Source organism: Oncorhynchus clarkii, chromosome 3 (genome assembly GCF_045791955.1).
Source record: "Oncorhynchus clarkii lewisi isolate Uvic-CL-2024 chromosome 3, UVic_Ocla_1.0, whole genome shotgun sequence".
In the NCBI taxonomy this organism is placed as follows: Eukaryota; Metazoa; Chordata; class Actinopteri; order Salmoniformes; family Salmonidae; genus Oncorhynchus; species Oncorhynchus clarkii.
In genome coordinates, this window is record NC_092149.1 from 5,821,804 (window position 1) to 5,843,667 (window position 21,864).

General features: G+C 43.7%; 2 protein-coding genes across 3 annotated transcripts; one reads left to right on the plus strand and one right to left on the minus strand.

The window, feature by feature from the left end:
* Positions 1 to 2,920: 2,920 nt before the first annotated feature.
* LOC139405661 (transmembrane protein 276-like) lies at positions 2,921 to 5,678 on the minus strand. Of its 2 annotated transcripts, XM_071148080.1 has the most exons (3): positions 5,457 to 5,678; positions 4,759 to 5,310; positions 4,429 to 4,445 (listed from the first exon to the last, which is right to left on the minus strand). In XM_071148080.1, exons 1-2 carry the CDS (start codon positions 5,544 to 5,546, stop codon positions 4,771 to 4,773), a joined length of 630 nt encoding a protein of 209 aa, XP_071004181.1. In that variant the 5' UTR covers positions 5,547 to 5,678; the 3' UTR covers positions 4,429 to 4,445; positions 4,759 to 4,770. The 2 variants fall into 2 exon arrangements, with proteins under 2 accessions (XP_071004180.1, XP_071004181.1); XM_071148079.1 differs by having other exon boundaries at positions 2,921 to 5,310.
* A 291-nt stretch (positions 5,679 to 5,969) lies between these two features.
* On the plus strand, positions 5,970 to 20,488 carry LOC139405584 (centrosomal protein of 72 kDa-like). The gene is made up of 12 exons (XM_071147996.1): positions 5,970 to 6,042; positions 6,336 to 6,463; positions 7,065 to 7,257; positions 7,381 to 7,495; positions 9,439 to 9,626; positions 9,947 to 10,156; positions 10,267 to 10,448; positions 17,205 to 17,298; positions 17,385 to 17,563; positions 17,715 to 17,841; positions 19,827 to 19,938; positions 20,425 to 20,488. Exons 1-12 carry the CDS (start codon positions 5,970 to 5,972, stop codon positions 20,486 to 20,488), a joined length of 1,665 nt encoding a protein of 554 aa, XP_071004097.1.
* The last annotated feature ends 1,376 nt before the right edge of the window (positions 20,489 to 21,864 follow it).

Sequence of the window (21,864 nt, forward strand, 5' to 3'; positions counted from 1 at the left end):
GTACAGACACGAGTCACAACAACCCATTGTTTATGTGTACAGACACGAGTCACAACAACCCATTGTTTATGTACTGTATATACAGACACGAGTCACAACAACCCATTGTTTATGTGTACAGACATGAGTCACAACCCATTGTTTATGTACTGTATATACAGACACGAGTCACAACAACACATTGTTTATATACTGTATATACAGACACGAGTCACAACAACACATTGTTTATGTGTACAGACACGAGTCACAACAACCCATTGTTTATGTGTACAGACACGAGTCACAACAACCCATTGTTTATGTGTACAGACACGAGTCACAACAACCCATTGTTTATGTACTGTATATACAGACACGAGTCACAACAACCCATTGTTTATGTGTACAGACACGAGTCACAACAACCCATTGTTTATGTATGTACAGACACAAGTCAAAGCTAAGGACCAAATTACATAATTGATTCGATGTTTCTGGCAATTACTGTTTCTGTGTGTATACCCAACAACATAGTCATTTTTTGTTAACAAATTATGTACCAGTACACAAATGACTTAAATCACAAACGATGCCAATATGCAAAAAAAGTTAATTCAAGCATCTATTGACTATACGTATTACTCATCCACTACAATGTAAATAAGAACATGAATTAACAGGTAGATATCCTTAGTTAAGTCTGGCCCTATTTATGTTTGGCTGAGCTGGGCTCAGAGCTTTGGGAGGAAGTCTGCAGAAAAGAGCAAGTCTTGTAAATAGCAGATCGAGGCTGGCGCTGTGCTATCCTGGAGTCCTGGGAATTACAGCAGTTCCGTTCTGCAGTGTCCACTCAGCGTCTCTATCCAATACAGAAATAAATTCTTCCTTGGCTTTGCTTTGAGGAGAAGAAAATCTTGATGCATCCCAAAATGCATCAAACTGAGCATCTATCTGACAATCAAATAGTCATTTATTCACAAGTTAATCAAAGTACATCACAAATACAACATAACTTACACAGTTCATCACAAATACAACATAACTTGGGTTAACCAATTAGCATCCCGAAATCAATGCACAATCCTCCAACTAGTATGGAATATCATTTTATTGGTCGGGTCCACATATTTAGCAGATATTAATGTGGTTGTAGTGAAGTGCTTGTGTTCCTAGTTCCAACAGTGGAGTAATACCTAACAATACACACAAATCTAAAAGTTTAAACATTTAATAAATTAATATTGAAATATTAGGATGAGTAATGTCAGAGTCCAGAGTATAAATATATATATACAGTACCAGTCAAATGTTTGGACACACCCACTCATTCCAGGGTTTTTCTTTCTTTATGCTATTTTCTGCATTGTAGAATAATAGTGAAGACATCACAACTATGAAATAACACATATGGAATCATGTAGTAACCAAAAAACTGATAAACAAATCAAAATATATTTTATAATTAAGATTCTTCAAATAGCCTCCCTTTGCTTTGATGACAGTTTTGCACAGTCTTGGCATTCTCTCAACCAGCTTCACCTGGAATGCTTTTCCAACAGTCTTGAAGGAGTTCCCACATAAGCTGAGCACTTGTTGGCTCCTTTTCTTTTACTCAGCGGTCCAACTCATCCCTAACCATCTCAATTTAGTTGCGGTTGGGTGATTGTGGAGGTCAGGTCATCTGATGCAGCACTCCATCCCTCTCCTTCTTGGTCAAATAGCCCTTACATAGCCTGGAGGTGTGTTGGGTCATTGTCCTGTCGAAAAACAAATGATAGTCCCACTAAGCGCAAAGCCGATGTGATTGCGTATCACTGCAGAATGCTGTGGTAGCCACGCTACCTAAATGTGCCTTGAATTCTAAATAAATCACAGACAGTATCACCAGCAAAGCACCACCACACCATCACACCTCCATGCTTCACGGTGGGAACCACACATGCGGATATAATTCGTTCACCTACTCTGTCTCACAAAGACACGGCGGTTGGAACCAAAAATGTCACATTTGGACTCATCAGACCAAAGGACAGATTTCCACTGGTCTAATGTCCATTGCTCATGTTTCTTTGCCCAAGCAAGTCTCTTCTTCTTACTGGTGTCCATTAGTTGTGCAATTCGACCATGAAGGCCTGATACCCACAGTCTCCTCTGAACAGTTGATGTTGAGATGTGTCTATTACTTTGTAAAACATTTATTTGGGCTGCCATTTCTGAGGCTGGTAACTCTAATAAACTTATCCTCTGCAGCAGAGGTAACTGGGTCTTCCTTTCCTGTGTTGGTCCTCATGAGAGACAGTTTCATCATAGTGATTTTGGTTTTTGCAACTGCACTTGAAGAAACTTTCAAAGTTCTTGAAATCATCCTGATTGACTGACCTTCATGTCTTAAAGTAATGATGGACTGTCGTTTCTCTTTGCTTATTTGAAGGTTCTTGCCATAATATGGGGACAGCTGTTAATTGAAATGCATTCCAGGTGACTACCTCATGAAGCTGTTTTAGTGAATGCCAAGAGTGTGCAAAGCTGTCATCAAGGCAAAGGGTGGCCACTTCACCTCACTTGCTCACATTGTATATAGACTTACTTTTCTACTGTATTATTGACTGTATGTTTGTTTTACTCCATGTGTAACTCTGTGTTGTTGTATGTGTCGAACTGCTTTGCTTTATCTTGGCCAGGTCGCAATTGTAAATGAGAACTTGTTCTCAACTTGCCTACCTGGTTAAATAAAGGTGAAATTAAAATACATTTTAAAAACTTTGAAGAATCTAAAATCTAAAATATATTTTGATTTGTTTAACAATTTTATTTGGTTACTATATGATTCCATGTGTTATTTCAGAGTTTTGATGTCATCGCTATTATTCTACAATGTATAAAATAGTCAAATAAAGAAGAACCCTTCTTGTATAGACATGATGGACAGTATGTGGATATAATATGTAGTATATCTGAAGAATCAATGAATATAGATCCATAGAGTTAGTGGTGTGAACTCTGCAGATGTATCTAGTTAAATATCACTGTACACAGTAGCTATCTGCTGAGGCTTCAGAATGAACAGGATCCTGAATCTGAGGGGACTTAGGGTAGCGTCCCAAATGGCACCCTATTCCCTTTATAGTGCACTACTTTTGACCAGGGCCCATATAGAGCTCTGGTCAAAAGAAATGCGGCTATATCGGGGATAGGGTGCCGTTTGGGACGCGGCCCCCTGACTGTTTTGGAACCCCGGCCATGTACCCTGGCCAACTAAAGCTATCGGCTCTCAGACGTGTCCTTTCTGTCAATGACATTGGGTTCACAGTGAGCATAGTCTAGTACAAGCTGTTTGGTGCTCATCGTAGGACAAGACACTGAAGTCAAGCCAGCCCAGGTTCAACCAGAGTGTGCCCCAAAATGCCACCCTATTCCCAAAATGGGCTCTGATTAAAAGTAGTGCACTACATAGGGAGTAGGGTGATATTTGGGAGGCACCCTCATAGACATAGACAGTAGTAAATGTCTGGAATGCACTTCCATCCTCCTCATAGAGCCACCGTTGGGAGGATATTTTCACAGGGTAAGCAGATAGAATCTTTTATAGCCAATTGGTAATGACACTGTCCTGTAAATCAACATCCAGAGATGAATTAGACTTTCTAACATGCGGAGTGGAAGAGGTTGGGAGTATTAGTGACCCATGACAATCAGTACATACAAGCGTTAGATCCAAGCACTACTCCTTTTGTTGATACTTTAGCAAATCAATATTTTAGCACATAAAATATTATTAACCGCTGTTACTAAAATCATCAATAATGTTTACAGTTTTAGAATTAGACACTAGTGCTTCTTCGACTTGCATAGACGAAAGTACTTGGATAACAGAGCAGAGCTCCCTGGCCATGACAATAAGCTGAACAAGTAGACAACGCCCTTGACAGTGCACAGACACTGGCAACAGCCACCTGTCCCAATGGTGGATAATGTCACCTCCAAATTGGCAGAATGGCATCATTATATGGATCATCTCTTGGAAAGGTCATTGGCCAGTAGGAATTGGAAAGGTCATTGGCCAGTAGGAATTGGAAAGGTTATTGGCCAGTAGGAATTGGAAAGGTCATTGGCCAGTAGGAATTGGAAAGGTCATTGGCCAGTAGGAATTGGAAAGGTCATTGGCCAGTAGGAATTGGAAAGGTTATTGGCCAGTAGGAATTGGAAAGGTCATTGGCCAGTAGGAATTGGAAAGGTAATTGGCCAGTAGGAATTGGAAAGGTCATTGGCTAGTAGGAATTGGAAAGGTCATTGGCCAGTAGGAATTGGAAAGGTCATTGGCTACAGATCAAAGGCAAGCCACAGTGCTAGAATAAGTAGAACAAGCTCGCTCATTTTGAGTGCACCCATGACTTTACCAGTCAAATCGCCATGGTCAGAGGTTCCAGACCGTTCTAGTCGTTCTACTTCTATGAGGCAAGGCCCTGCAGGACAAAATAAATAGACCCTCCATCTCAGCAGCTCTATGTGCACATCATGAGACCACATCAACTTAACAATCAGTCATTATCATGTGTGAGGGACTATTGAACTGTTCAGACAGTCAGTAACTGTTACAGTGATGTTACAGTTTCCCAAACTCCATGCTCGGGACTCCAAGGGGTGCACGTTTTGGGTTTCGCCCAAACACTACAAAGCTTGATGATTAGTTGATTATTTGAATCAGCTGTGTAGTGCTTAGGAAAGAAAGGAAACCCCGGGGTCCTGAGGACTGAGTTTGGGGAAACCCTGACTTACAGTGGTAACAAGTTAAAATGGGGAGTCCAGGTCCTTCAGTTCCAACAGGTACTTGCTAAGTGCCTTCTCAGAGGCCCAGCACCCTACAGCCATGGAGCCCTTCAGGAGCCACTTAAGCAGTCCCACAGTGGCCCCTGGAGAGACAAGGGGAGCCAGAGTCTTGACCCCCACCCTGGGGGCCACCATTTGGGGCAGGCTGAGGGCCACACTGCCCAGGGCCCCGACAGCGTTTCCCGCAAACAGACACACAGTGAGCGAGCAGGAGACGGCAGACAGCGCCAGACAGCGTGACATCAGCATCAACTCGTCCGCTGACAGCCCATCGCAGAGCACCGGGAGGAGAGCTGAGCCAATAAGGAGGATGTTGGCTGTGGTGCGGTCTTCGCTGAGCCACAGGAAGCCGAAGGAGACCAGCGGTGGAGCCAGGACCTCGCCGGCCCACTCCAGGTCCCCCTGTACAGAGGTCAGGTATGGGCTGAAGGAGAGAGGCAGGGTGCAGAGGCCTGAGGAGAGACCGAGCAGAAAGAAACCCACTGCTGGAGCTCTGTGGTCCTACGAGAGAAAGAGGGAGACGAGGGAACAGTCAGGGTGAGGAGAAAGAACGAGTCATGACAATAATCAGTGGCAAAGGGGTTGAGAATGGTTTAATGGTACACAAGAGTTACACTCAAGTGAACACCAACATATCCCAAAATTACCTTGAAGAGCTGATATGCTGTGTACAGGGCAGAGACGGACAGTGTGACGTTGGAACATGCTGTGGTCAACTCTGTCAGACAGCCTGCCATTGGACTTGACTCAAATCCAAAGCTACAGTTGGAGGATCACTCGGTTCATTTGATATGAAGAGACTGAGTGGGATTTGTGAAGGAGAATGAGTTTTCAGATATCTGCAAGTAAACTGTTGAATACCATACCAAAGTTGAGAAAACACTGTTGAAAGTAAGCTAGTGTACTTGTCTTGCACCATAGCTATGTGTACAGTGTTAACATTCTAAACAGCTATGTTTCAGGTTAGTAGCCACGTTTAGAATGGCCAAAGTCAAGACTGAAACTAATATGTGAGCTGACAAATATCTGTTAACATTCAACCTTACCTGTCTCTGTTCCGCTTGTTTGAACACGTGAGACAAACAGTACCAGGATGTGGGCGTTCCCAGACCGTAAACAACTGCGCATGCTCGGCTCGGCTTCCACCAAATTGGAAAAATATGGCGGCGCTGTTGACAACAGTAACAGAGCAGTGGATACGAGAGAAGCTACATCTAAATCACCATTGCCTTGGTAATATATTTGACACTTAAATTATAGCTTGTAAGTTGGTAGCCTAGATGTATGATTAGTTTGATTTAAAACCAGTTTTAAACTTCCATTAATAGCTCATTAACGCACAGAGACTTTGCTTAGTGCTAACGTTAGCTCGCCTGCTAGGCTAGCTGACAAAACAGTGCTTTGAATTTGTCTGGCCACAGGTAGCTAGCTATCTAGTGAAAGATGGACAACGTTACCATGGGTCTACAACAACCCAACTACTCTACTTTGATTGCTGGCTACTAACATTCATAACCACTTTACAGCAGATGTGAGATCACTGAGTCTCCCAGGATCATACAAGGAGAAAATCAGACATCTGGGAATCTCACTAAAGAACTTTGTCCGTTTGAAAACCCTGAACCTCTCCTGTAATGCACTAATCTCTGTCGAGGTGAGATGTCTATCAACAGACAAATGTATATACAGTACATGGTGAAATGGTGACTGAAGTCTGAATGTGTAGATGTGTAGATCTGATTGTGTCCACAATGGTACGCTATTACATATTATTCCCTATATAGTGCACTACTTCTAACCAGGGTTCTGGGCAAAAGTAGTTCACTATGTAGGGAATAGGGCACAATTTGGGACATACACTGAATGTGTAAGTCACATTTGTTTGGGTGGGTATAATTTGTGGAACGTTCCAACAGGAATCTGGTTTCCAACAAACAACGCATAGTAACATGATCAAGTCACCTCGCTAACTAGCTGCCGAATAGGCATCAACTCACCACGTAGCTTATTCTTAATGTTTGTCCATAGGCTACCAGAGTGAGGACAGACATTTTTTGGGAATAAACGTGGTGATTGAAAAACGTAATGAAATAGCCCACTCCCTACCCGGTATCTTATTCTGCCTCTATACAACTTTATGTGTTGTTGGTTGTCAACCTTGTTATTTACAAAGTTCTTGGAACAGATTCATGTTGGAACGTTCCACAAATTATACCCCCCCCTATTTGTTTCTTTCTATGTTTGTTCATCTATAGGGGGTCCAACACTTGAAGAGGCTGGAGAGGCTGAACTTGTACTACAACAGCATTCCCTCCCTTCAGGAGGTCAAAGTGCTCTGGCAGCTGACTGCTCTGAGAGAGCTGGACCTGAGGCTCAACCCTCTGGCTAAAACAGATCCACACTACCGCCTGTACTTTGTACACGCACTGTCCAACCTTCGCAGGCTTGGTACCTATAGCTACCATATTTTCATTGTGGGTCCGATTGGCTGTCCAATGACTTCGCTGTTAGATAGTTCTTCTTACCAATCTGACATTTGATGTTTGTTTTATATTGTTTTTTTTCCTGTAGATGACTGTCCAGTCAGGGACAGTGAGAGAAGAGCTTCAATCATGCATTTCTCCTCAGACTCTGTGCTCGGACCCCAACAGACGAGCTCCTCGGAGACAGACATCACTGACCAGAGGTACTGTACTCTACAGTATTAGACATCACTGACCAGAGGTACTGTACTCTACAGTATTAGATATCACTGACCAGAGGTACTGTACTCTACAGTATTAGACAGACATAACTGACCAGAGGTACTGTACTCTACAGTATTAGACATCACTGACCAGAGGTACTGTACTTTACAGTATTAGACAGACATCACTGACCAGAGGTACTGTACTCTACAGTATTAGATATCACTGACCAGAGGTACTGTACTCTACAGTATTAGACAGACATCACTGACCAGAGGTACTGTACTCTACAGTATTAGACATCACTGACCAGAGGTACTGTACTTTACAGTATTAGACAGACATCACTGACCAGAGGTACTGTACTCTACAGTATTAGACAGACATCACTGACCAGAGGTACTGTACTCTACAGTATTAGACAGGCATCACTGACCAGAGGTACTGTACTTTACAGTATTAGACAGACATCACTGACCAGAGGTACTGTACTCTACAGTGTTAGACAGGCATCACTGACCAGAGGTACTGTACTCTACAGTATTAGACAGGCATCACTGACCAGAGGTACTGTACTCTACAGTATTAGACAGACATCACTGACCAGAGGTACTGTACTCTACAGTATTAGACAGACATCACTGACCAGAGGTACTGTACTTTACAGTATTAGACAGACATCACTGACCAGAGGTACTGTACTCTACAGTATTAGACAGGCATCACTGACCAGAGGTACTGTACTTTACAGTATTAGACAGACATCACTGACCAGAGGTACTGTACTCTACAGTGTTAGATAGACATCACTGACCAGAGGTACTGTACTCTACAGTATTAGACAGGCATCACTGACCAGAGGTACTGTACTCTACAGTATTAGACAGACATCACTGACCAGAGGTACTGTACTCTACAGTGTTAGACAGACATCACTGACCAGAGGTACTGTACTCTACAGTATTAGACATCACTGACCAGAGGTACTGTACTCTACAGTATTAGACAGACATCACTGACCAGAGGTACTGTACTCTACAGTGTTAGACAGACATCACTGACCAGAGGTACTGTACTCTACAGTATTAGACATCACTGACCAGAGGTACTGTACTCTACAGTGTTAGACAGACATCACTGACCAGAGGTACTGTACTCTACAGTATTAGACATCACTGACCAGAGGTACTGTACTCTACAGTGTTAGACAGACATCACTGACCAGAGGTACTGTACTCTACAGTATTAGACATCACTGACCAGAGGTACTGTACTCTACAGTATTAGACAGACATCACTGACCAGAGGTACTGTACTCTACAGTATTAGACATCACTGACCAGAGGTACTGTACTTTACAGTATTAGACAGACATCACTGACCAGAGGTACTGTACTCTACAGTATTAGACATCACTGACCAGAGGTACTGTACTCTACAGTATTAGACAGACATCACTGACCAGAGGTACTGTACTCTACAGTGTTAGACAGACATCACTGACCAGAGGTACTGTACTCTACAGTGTTAGACAGACATCACTGACCAGAGGTACTGTACTCTACAGTATTAGACATCACTGACCAGAGGTACTGTACTCTACAGTATTAGACATCACTGACCAGAGGTACTGTACTCTACAGTATTAGACAGACATCACTGACCAGAGGTACTGTACTCTACAGTGTTAATACACCAGATTGCTAATGTCAGGAGGTCTTGTTTGCATTAGATATTGATTTGTATTATTAGAAAACACCCAGAAAGACAAACTTCAGATTTCATTTAATTTAACTAGTAAGCTGTTCTTTATGTGGCATTGTTTCCAATAGTGTGTACAGTGTAATAACGGTGACGTTACAGTGTTATAGATGGTATTATACAATATTCGTCTAGTAGTGCTATGTTATGACGTAATGCGTGTTTGATTGGTGTGTTCCAGGAGCAGTAAGCTGAGGATGGCCTCAGTAAATCGCCTGGCCAAGAAGCTCTCTGTCCTGGATGACAACGATGACATAGTGTTGAACCTTGTCGCTAAGAGCAACTGGGACCAAAGTGAACCTCTGTTCCTGACTGGCTCTTCCCACAAGGAGCCAGAGTCCCAGCTCTATCATCAGATCAACGAGGAGTGTGAGTTTATGTTGTTTGATCACATAGTACATCATTATTTTTATGATGACAAATGACAGCATGAAGTGGTATTGAGAGTGTGATGTACACCATGACTGTTAATGTAGGGACAAATGGGGAGACAAATGTAATTTTTTCCCTAGGAACATGGGGAATTTTGCTCATTTATGGCAAGATTTCAGAGATTTACCCTTAATTGATTTCATTCAGTACTTGATGAATTGTATGTTTAACTAGTTACATTTATAGTCAACCTTTTTTCAAGTGAGCAAACAAGCCTTCAGTATAAAATGTGCATATTTTATTTTCATTATGATCAGCTTGTCATTCCCAGTCCAATGGTCAACGTTTAAGAGAAGGATCTCGAAGGAAAGGTTCTTCCTCCTCGTTGAAAACGTCAGAGGGGCCGAGGGTAACCTTTAACCCCCGCGTAGAGAAACACAGCGGGACTAGCTCTGGACGGGAGGAGCGAGAGAAACTCCCCAAACACCTGAGAGTCACAGCCAAGGGCCACTTCACCCCTCACCCTGGTGAGGTGACACTGAATATCCTCTCTGTCACCGCTGTCACACAAATCAGATGGCATGAATGGCCTAATACAACATTCTGAGTGTTTTGCACTGGCTTCCTCCTCCTTTAGATAAAGTTGACCAGCAGAAGTCTTCCTTAGTGAAGATCCGCCCCCCTAGTCCAAGAAGTCCCTGTCCCAGTAGGTCTGATGCCACCAACCCCATCCTGCACCCTCCCAGACTGTCCTACCATAACACCCAGCAGACAGCAGGGGGCTCCACCTCACCACAGAAACAAGCCAAGCAACAGAAGGTGAGACGTTTCAGAGAGAAAACCTACCTATCCCTACCGTACCATTCATCCACCCTAGAGAAAACCCACCTATCCCTACAGTACCATTCATTAATCGTAGAGAAAACCCACCTATCCCTACTGTACCATTCATTCACCCTAGAGAAAACCTACCTGTCCCTAACGTACCATTCATCCACCCTAGAGAAAACCCATCTATCCCTACAGTACCATTCATTCATCATAGAGAAAACCCACCTATCCCTACAGTACCATCCACCCTAGAGAAAACCCACCTATCCCTACAGTACCATTCATTCATAGAGAAAACCCACCTATCCCTACAGTACCATTCATCATAGAGAAAACACACCTATCCCTACAGTACCATTCATCCACCCTAGAGAAAACCCACCTATCCCTACAGTACCATTCATCCACCCTAGAGAAAACCCACCTATCCCTACAGTACCATTCATTCATCATAGAGAAAACCCACCTATCCCTACAGTACCATTCATTCATCATAGAGAAAACCCACCTATTCCTACAGTACCATTCATCCACCCTAGAGAAAACCCACCTATCCCTACAGTACCATTCATTCATAGAGAAAACCTACCTATCCCTACAGTACCATTCATCATAGAGAAAACCCACCTATCCCTACCGTACCATTCATCCACCCTAGAGAAAACCCACCTATCCCTACCGTACCATTCATCCACCCTAGAGAAAACCCACCTATCCCTACAGTACCATTCATCATAGAGAAAACCTACCTATCCCTACAGTACCATTCATCATAGAGAAAACACACCTATCCCTACAGTACCATTCATCATAGAGAAAACCCACCTATCCCTACAGTACCATTCATTCATAGAGAAAACCCACCTATCCCTACAGTACCATTCATCATAGAGAAAACCCACCTATCCCTACAGTACCATTCATCATAGAGAAAACCCACCTATCCCTACAGTACCATTCATCCACCCTAGAGAAAACCCACCTATCCCTACAGTACCATTCATCATAGAGAAAACCCACCTATCCCTACAGTACCATTCATCATAGAGAAAACCCACCTATCCCTACTGTACCATTCATCATAGAGAAAACCCACCTATCCATACAGTACCATTCATTCATCATAGAGAAAACCCACCTATCCCTACAGTACCATTCATTCATCATAGAGAAAACCCACCTATCCCTACAGTACCATTCATTAATCGTAGAGAAAACCCACCTATCCCTACAGTACCATTCATCCACCCTAGAGAAAACCCACCTATCCCTACTGTACCATTCATTAATCGTAGAGAAAACCCACCTATCCCTACAGTACCATTCATTCATAGAGAAAACCCACCTATCCCTACAGTACCATTCATCATAGAGAAAACCCACCTATCCCTACAGTACCATTCATCCACCCTAGAGAAAACCCACCTATCCCTAACGTACCATTCATCCACCCTAGAGAAAACCCACCTATCCCTACAGTACCATTCATTCATAGAGAAAACCCACCTATCCCTACAGTACCATTCATCATAGAGAAAACCCACCTATCCCTACAGTACCATTCATCCACCCTAGAGAAAACCCACCTATCCCTACAGTACCATTCATCCACCCTAGAGAAAACCCACCTATCCCTACAGTACCATTCATTCATCATAGAGAAAACCCACCTATTCCTACAGTACCATTCATCCACCCTAGAGAAAACCCACCTATCCCTACAGTACCATTCATTCATAGAGAAAACCTACCTATCCCTACAGTACCATTCATCATAGAGAAAACCCACCTATCCCTACAGTACCATTCATCCACCCTAGAGAAAACCCACCTATCCCTACCGTACCATTCATCCACCCTAGAGAAAACCCACCTATCCCTACAGTACCATTCATCATAGAGAAAACCTACCTATCCCTACAGTACCATTCATCATAGAGAAAACCCACCTATCCCTACAGTACCATTCATCATAGAGAAAACCCACCTATCCCTACAGTACCATTCATTCATAGAGAAAACCCACCTATCCCTACAGTACCATTCATCATAGAGAAAACCCACCTATCCCTACAGTACCATTCATCATAGAGAAAACCCACCTATCCCTACAGTACCATTCATCCACCCTAGAGAAAACCCACCTATCCCTACAGTACCATTCATCATAGAGAAAACCCACCTATCCCTACAGTACCATTCATCATAGAGAAAACCCACCTATCCCTACTGTACCATTCATCATAGAGAAAACCCACCTATCCCTACAGTACCATTCATTCATCATAGAGAAAACCCACCTATCCCTACAGTACCATTCATTCATCATAGAGAAAACCCACCTATCCCTACAGTACCATTCATTAATCGTAGAGAAAACCCACCTATCCCTACAGTACCATTCATCCACCCTAGAGAAAACCCACCTATCCCTACTGTACCATTCATTAATCGTAGAGAAAACCCACCTATCCCTACAGTACCATTCATTCATAGAGAAAACCCACCTATCCCTACAGTACCATTCATCATAGAGAAAACCCACCTATCCCTACAGTACCATTCATCCACCCTAGAGAAAACCCACCTATCCCTACAGTACCATTCATCCACCCTAGAGAAAACCCACCTATCCCTACAGTACCATTCATTCATCATAGAGAAAACCCACCTATCCCTACAGTACCATTCATTCATCATAGAGAAAACCCACCTATCCCTACAGTACCATTCATCATAGAGAAAACCCACCTATCCCTACAGTACCATTCATCCACCCTAGAGAAAACCCACCTATCCCTACCGTACCATTCATCCACCCTAGAGAAAACCCACCTATCCCTACAGTACCATTCATCATAGAGAAAACCTACCTATCCCTACAGTACCATTCATTCATCATAGAGAAAACCCACCTATCCCTACAGTACCATTCATCATAGAGAAAACCCACCTATCCCTACAGTACCATTCATCATAGAGAAAACCCACCTATCCCTACTGTACCATTCATTCATCATAGAGAAAACCCACCTATCCCTACAGTACCATTCATCATAGAGAAAACCCACCTATCCCTACTGTACCATTCATTCATCATAGAGAAAACCCACCTATCCCTACTGTACCATTCATTCATCATAGAGAAAACCCACCTATCCCTACAGTACCATTCATCATAGAGAAAACCCACCTATCCCTACTGTACCATTCATTCATCATAGAGAAAACCCACCTATCCCTACTGTACCATTCATCCATAGAGAAAACCCACCTATCCCTACCGTACCATTCATCCACCCTAGAGAAAACCCACCTATCCCTACAGTACCATTCATCATAGAGAAAACCTACCTATCCCTACTGTACCATTCATCCACCCTAGAGAAAACCCACCTATCCCTACAGTACCATTCATCATAGAGAAAACCCACCTATCCCTACCGTACCATTCATCCACCCTAGAGAAAACCCACCTATCCCTACAGTACCATTCATCCACCCAAGAGAAAACTCACCTATCCCTACTGTACCATTCATTCATCATAGAGAAAACCCACCTATCCCTACAGTACCATTCATTCATCATAGAGAAAACCCACCTATCCCTACAGTACCATTCATTCATCATAGAGAAAACCCACCTATCCCTACAGTACCATTCATTCATCATAGAGAAAACCCACCTATCCCTACAGTACCATTCATTCATCATAGAGAAAACCCACCTATCCCTACAGTACCATTCATTCATCATAGAGAAAACCCACCTATCCCTACAGTACCATTCATCCACCCTAGAGAAAACCCACCTATCCCTACAGTACCATTCATCATAGAGAAAACCCACCTATCCTTACCGTACCATTCATCCACCCTAGAGAAAACCCACCTATCCCTACCGTACCATTCATCCACCCTAGAGAAAACCCACCTATCCCTACAGTACCATTCATCATAGAGAAAACCCACCTATCCTTACCGTACCATTCATCCACCCTAGAGAAAACCCACCTATCCTTACAGTACCATTCATCATAGAGAAAACCCACCTATCCCTACAGTACCATTCATCCACCCTAGAGAAAACCCACCTATCCCTACAGTACCATTCATCATAGAGAAAACCCACCTATCCCTACTGTACCATTAATTCATAGAGAAAACCCACCTATCCCTACCGTACCATTCATCATAGAGAAAACCCACCTATCCCTACAGTACCATTCATCATAGAGAAAACCCACCTATCCCTACAGTACCATTCATCATAGAGAAAACCCACCTATCCCTACAGTACCATTCATTCATCATAGAGAAAACCCACCTATCCCTACAGTACCATTCATCATAGAGAAAACCCACCTATCCCTACAGTACCATTCATCCACCCTAGAGAAAACCCACCTATCCCTACAGTACCATTCATCATAGAGAAAACCCACCTATCCCTACAGTACCATTCATCATAGAGAAAACCCACCTATCCCTACAGTACCATTCATCATAGAGAAAACCCACCTATCCCTACAGTACCATCCACCCTAGAGAAAACCCACCTATCCATACAGTACCATTCATTCATCATAGAGAAAACCCACCTATCCCTACAGTACCATTCATCCACCCTAGAGAAAACCCACCTATCCCTACAGTACCATTCATTCATCATAGAGAAAACCCACCTATCCCTACAGTACCATTCATCATAGAGAAAACCCACCTATCCATACTGTACCATTCATTCATCATAGAGAAAACCCACCTATCCCTACAGTACCATTCATTCATCATAGAGAAAACCCACCTATCCCTACAGTACCATTCATTCATCATAGAGAAAACCCACCTATCCCTACAGTACCATTCATTCATCATAGAGAAAATCCATCTATCCCTACAGTACCATTCATTCATCATAGAGAAAACCCACCTATCCCTACAGTACCATTCATTCATCATAGAGAAAACCCACCTATCCCTACAGTACCATTCATTCATCATAGAGAAAACCCACCTATCCCTACCGTACCATTCATTCATAGAGAAAACCCACCTATCCCTACAGTACCATTCATTCATCATAGAGAAAACCCACCTATCCCTACCGTACCATTCATTCATAGAGAAAATCCATCTATCCCTACAGTACCATTCATTCATCATAGAGAAAATCCATCTATCCCTACAGTACCATTCATTCATCATAGAGAAAACCCACCTATCCCTACCGTACCATTCATCCACCCTAGAGAAAACCCACCTATCCCTACAGTACCATTCATCATAGAGAAAACCCACCTATCCCTACCGTACCATTCATCCACCCTAGAGAAAACCCACCTATCCCTACAGTACCATTCATCATAGAGAAAACCCACCTATCCTTACCGTACCATTCATCCACCCTAGAGAAAACCCACCTATCCCTACAGTACCATTCATCATAGAGAAAACCCACCTATCCCTACTGTACCATTCATTCATAGAGAAAACCCACCTATCCCTACCGTACCATTCATCATAGAGAAAACCCACCTATCCCTACAGTACCATTCATCCACCCTAGAGAAAACCCACCTATCCCTACAGTACCATTCATTCATAGAGAAAACCCACCTATCCCTACCGTACCATTCATCATAGAGAAAACCCACCTATCCCTACAGTACCATTCATCCACCCTAGAGAAAACCCACCTTTCCCTACAGTACCATTCATCATAGAGAAAACCCACCTATCCCTACTGTACCATTCATCCACCCTAGAGAAAACCCACCTATCCCTACAGTACCATTCATTCATAGAGAAAACCTACCTATCCTTACCGTACCATTCATTAATCGTAGAGAAAACCCACCTATCCCTACAGTACCATTCATCCACCCTAGAGAAAACCCACCTATCCCTACAGTACCATTCATCCACCCTAGAGAAAACCCACCTATCCCCACAGTACCATTCATCATAGAGAAAACCTACCTATCCCTACAGTACCATTCATTATAGAGAAAACCCACCTATCCCTACAGTACCATTCATCATAGAGAAAACCCACCTATCCCTACAGTACCATTCATCATAGAGAAAACCCACCTATCCCTACAGTACCATTCATCATAGAGAAAACCCACCTATCCCTACAGTACCATTCATCATAGAGAAAACCCACCTATCCCTACAGTACCATTCATTCATCATAGAGAAAACCCACCTATCCCTACAGTACCATTCATTCATCATAGAGAAAACCCACCTATCCCTACAGTACCATTCATCCACCCTAGAGAAAACCCACCTATCCCTACAGTACCATTCATCCACCCTAGAGAAAACCCACCTATCCCTACTGTACCATTCATCATTGAGAAAACCCACCTATCCCTACTGTACCATTCATCATAGAGAAAACCTACCTATCCTTACCGTACCATTCATTAATCGTAGAGAAAACCCACCTATCCCTACAGTACCATTCATCCACCCTAGAGAAAACCCACCTATCCCTACAGTACCATTCATCCACCCTAGAGAAAACCCACCTATCCCTACCGTACCATTCATCCACCCTAGAGAAAACCCACCTATCCCTACAGTACCATTCATTATAGAGAAAACCCACCTATCCCTACTGTACCATTCATCATAGAGAAAACCCACCTATCCCTACAGTACCATTCATCATAGTTCTTACTGTTCATTATAACCAGTCTTTTTTGTAATTGTATCAAATCTGTCTCCTAGGGAAGCTATAGGAAACCAATGGAGATGATGCTGAGCCTAGTGAACAAGCACTGGACAGGGGAGAGGCCTCTGCACCATGACAACAACTTCCTCTGTGAGTATGAAACCCCCATGTACTGTGTAGCTTACCTGCTTAATGGAGAATCTGGCCCTAATAGTATGTATCTGACCTGCCTCCAGCTCAGGCAGTCCAGATCCTGTCCATGATGGAACGAGACGTCTCCAGTGGAGAAGCCGAGGTCAGGACGTTGAGAGGGAACGTTGAAGAGCTGAAGGAGCAGGCAGAGATACGAGACCAAGACCACAGGACAGAGACCCATAGACTAACTACACAGCTGGAGGAAGCACACATGTCTGTTGTAAGATTCAGACTATTCAAAGCAGCATCTTCGATGATATTACCTCATGTTTGAAAAGGCACGAGACCCTGAGTCCACAAAGAGTTAAGAATAAATGGATGGATGGAATTATCTTCAATGTCTGATTGATTGATTGATTGATTGATTGCAGGACAGTTTGAATGAGCAGCTGAGGATACTATTGGAGGATAACGTCTCTCTGCAGAAGCAGATGATCAGATTAGAGAAACAATATCTCAACTCTATGATGAAAAGTTCACCCGACACTGAGATATGTGGTGAGTGTAAAAGCAACAGCTTTTTGATATTCCTGGTCAGTGGTCACTATACTGGGCAGAATCTGACCATGACATAGAGCACGTGTAACCATGACGCAGAGCATGTGTAACCATGACATAGAGCACGTGTAACCATGACATAGAGCACGTGTAACCATGACATAGAGCACGTGTAACCATGACATAGAGCACGTGTAACCATGACAGAGCACGTGTAACCGTGACATAGAGCACGTGTAACCGTGACATAGAGCACATGTAACCGTGACGCAGAGCACGTGTAACCATGACATAGAGCACGTGTAACCGTGACGTAGAGCACGTGTAACCGTGACGTAGAGCACGTGTAACCGTGACGTAGAGCACGTGTAACCGTGACGTAGAGCACGTGTAACCGTGACGTAGAGCACGTGTAACCGTGACGTAGAGCACGTGTAACCGTGACATAGAGCACGTGTAACCGTGACATAGAGCACGTGTAACCGTGACATAGAGCACGTGTAACCGTGACATAGAGCACGTGTAACCGTGATACAGAGCACGTGTAACCGTGACATAGAGCACGTGTAACTGTGACATAGAGCACGTGTAACCGTGACATAGAGCACGTGTAACCGTGACATAGAGCACGTGTAACCGTGACATAGAGCACATGTAACCGTGACGCAGAGCACGTGTAACCATGACATAGAGCACGTGCAACCGTGACGTAGAGCACGTGTAACCGTGACGTAGAGCACGTGTAACCGTGACGTAGAGCACGTGTAACCGTGACGTAGAGCACGTGTAACCGTGACGTAGAGCACGTGTAACCGTGACGTAGAGCACGTGTAACCGTGACGTAGAGCACGTGTAACCGTGACATAGAGCACGTGTAACCGTGACATAGAGCACGTGTAACCGTGACATAGAGCACGTGTAACCGTGACATAGAGCACGTGTAACCGTGATACAGAGCACGTGTAACCGTGACATAGAGCACGTGTAACTGTGACATAGAGCACGTGTAACCGTGACATAGAGCACGTGTAACCGTGACATAGAGCACGTGTAACAGTGACATAGAGCACGTGTAACCGTGACATAGAGCACGTGTAACCGTGACATAGAGCACGTGTAACCGTGACATAGAGCACGTGTAACCGTGACATAGAGCACGTGTAACCGTGACATAGAGCACGTGTAACCGTGACATAGAGCACGTGTAATCGTGACATAGAGCACGTGTAACAGTGACATAGAGCATGTGTAAGAGTAATGCAAGATGTTCCATAAATCTCTTAAGATTGGTACAAGTTAAACATGCATATCTCAAGGCGGTGTTCACCACGTGACAAATTGGATTTGATTTCAGTCTGTTGTTATATCCGTTGATGTTGCAAGTCAATGTGCATTTGTATTGCTGAAGCGTTAGCATCATGTGCTAAACGTGGCCCATGTGAATCTGTATTGCTGCTAGCATCATGTGCTAACTAACTGTGGTCCATGTAGATCTGTATTGCTGCTAGCATCATGTGCTAACTAACTGTGGTCCATGTGGATCTGTATTGCTGCTAGCATCATGTGCTAACTAACTGTGGTCCATGTAGATCTGTATTGCTGCTAGCATCATGTGCTAATTAACTGTGGTCCATGTGGATCTGTATTGCTGCTAGCATCATGTGCTAATTAACTGTGGCCCATGTAGATCTGTATTGCTGCTAGCATCATGTGCTAACTAACTGTGGTCCATGTGGATCTGTATTGCTGCTAGCATCATGTGCTAATTAACTGTGGCCCATGTAGATCTGTATTGCTGCTAGCATCATGTGCTAACTAACTGTGGCCCATGTGGATCTGTATTGATGCTAGCTTCATGTTCTAACCGTGGCCCATGTGGAGCTGTATTTCTGTTAGCTTCATGTGCTAACCGTGGCCCATGTGGATCTGTATTGCTGCTAGCTTCATGTGCTAACTAACTGTGGTCCATGTGTTCTTCTCTCCAGAGAAACAGGCAGAGGTGGATGAGCTGAGGAAGAAGGTATCAGAGCTGAGGGAGAAGGTTGAGGAGGGGGAAAGAGTCAAGGAGCTGGCAGGTATGCTGCAGGAGAACCATAGGTAAGCACACACTACTACACTACACTATGTCCAGTACCACCTGGTGCTAAGATAATACACTACACTATGTCCAGTACCACCTGGTGCTAAGATACTACACTATGTCCAGTACCACCTGGTGCTAAGATACTACACTATGTCCAGTACCACCTGGTGCCAAGATACTACACTATGTCCAGCACCACCTGGTGCTAAGATACTACACTACACTATGTCCAGCACCACCTGGAGCTAAGATACTACACTATGTCTAGTACCACCTGGTGCTAAGAAAAACATTCAACCACTCTAGGGACAATAAAAGTCCTTGACTCTTGGGATAATACAAATCTTAACACGGTCTGACTAAAAGCAACCTAATGAGATATTCATTACAGGAGATGCCAGATTATTTGTTCTAGTATAAAGATAAAAGACCAGACCCCAATGGGTGAAGAAAGTGCTTTTTAGTGTTTGTGACTAAATGGTGTTGTGTTTGTGCTTCAGGTCACTGGTTGCAACTAATGAGCATTTGCTGAGTGAATTGGAGAGGACTGGGAGACGGCTCTGAGTAGGAGAGGGAGGGGCAGCTACACGTCACAACTACAACAACTAGAGAGAACTGGAGGAGACTAGGAGACGGCTCTGAGGAGCTACACGTCACAACTACAACAACTAGAGAACTGGAGGAGACTAGGAGACGGCTCTGAGGAGGTACACGTCACAACTACAACAACTAGAGAACTGGAGGAGACTAGGAGACGGCTCTGAGGAGCTACACGTCACAACTACAACAACTAGAGAGAACTGGAGGAGACTAGGAGACGGCTCTGAGGAGCTACACGTCACAACTACAACAACTAGAGAACTGGAGGAGACTAGGAGACGACTCTGAGGAGCTACACATCACAACAACTAGAGAACTGGAGGAGACTAGGAGACGGCTCTGAGGAGCTACACGTCACAACTACAACAACTAGAGAACTGGAGGAGACTAGGAGACGACTCTGAGGAGCTACACATCACAACAACTAGAGAACTGGAGGAGACTAGGAGACGGCTCTGAGGAGCTACACGTCACAACTACAACAACTAGAGAACTGGAGGAGACTGAGGAGCTACACATCACAACAACTAGAGAACTGGAGGAGACAGCTCTGAGGAGCTACACATCACAACAACTAGAGAACTGGAGGAGACTAGGAGACGGCTCTGAGGAGCTACACGTCACAACTACAACAACTAGAGAACTGGAGGAGACTAGGAGACAGCTCTGAGGAGCTACACATCACAACAACTAGAGAACTGGAGGAGACTAGGAGACGGCTCTGAGGAGCTACACGTCACAACTACAACAACTAGAGAACTGGAGGAGACTAGGAGACGGCTCTGAGGAGCTACACGTCACAACTACAACAACTAGCAGGCCCACAACTACAACACCAGGGCCACATTCCGCAGGTAAACGTTATGGAACATTGCAAATAGAAATGTCATGAATAGAGCCAATTCCTTACTCTACATGATGTCAGAGAGGAATGTTTGTTCTACATTTCTATCTGAACGTTCCAGAACGTTGTCCTGCTGAACGAGCACCAGCACCAGATTCTCTTATTTTAGCTCTATATACACTGCTGCCAACATTTACACTGTTCTTATGATGCTCCGGGATGAATGTTGAGCATGTAAACTGGTCTCTAACTCTGATCTCATTTTTTACTTCTGTGGTTTTACTGTGTCCACTATCCACACCTTTACACTGTTCCTTACTGACTGTATCCACACCTTTACACTGTTCCTTACTGACTGTATCCACACCTTTACACTGTTCCTTACTGACTGTATCCACACCTTTACACTGTTCCTTACTGACTGTATCCACACCTTTACACTGTTCCTTACTGACTGTATCCACACCTTTACACTGTTCCTTACTGACTGTATCCA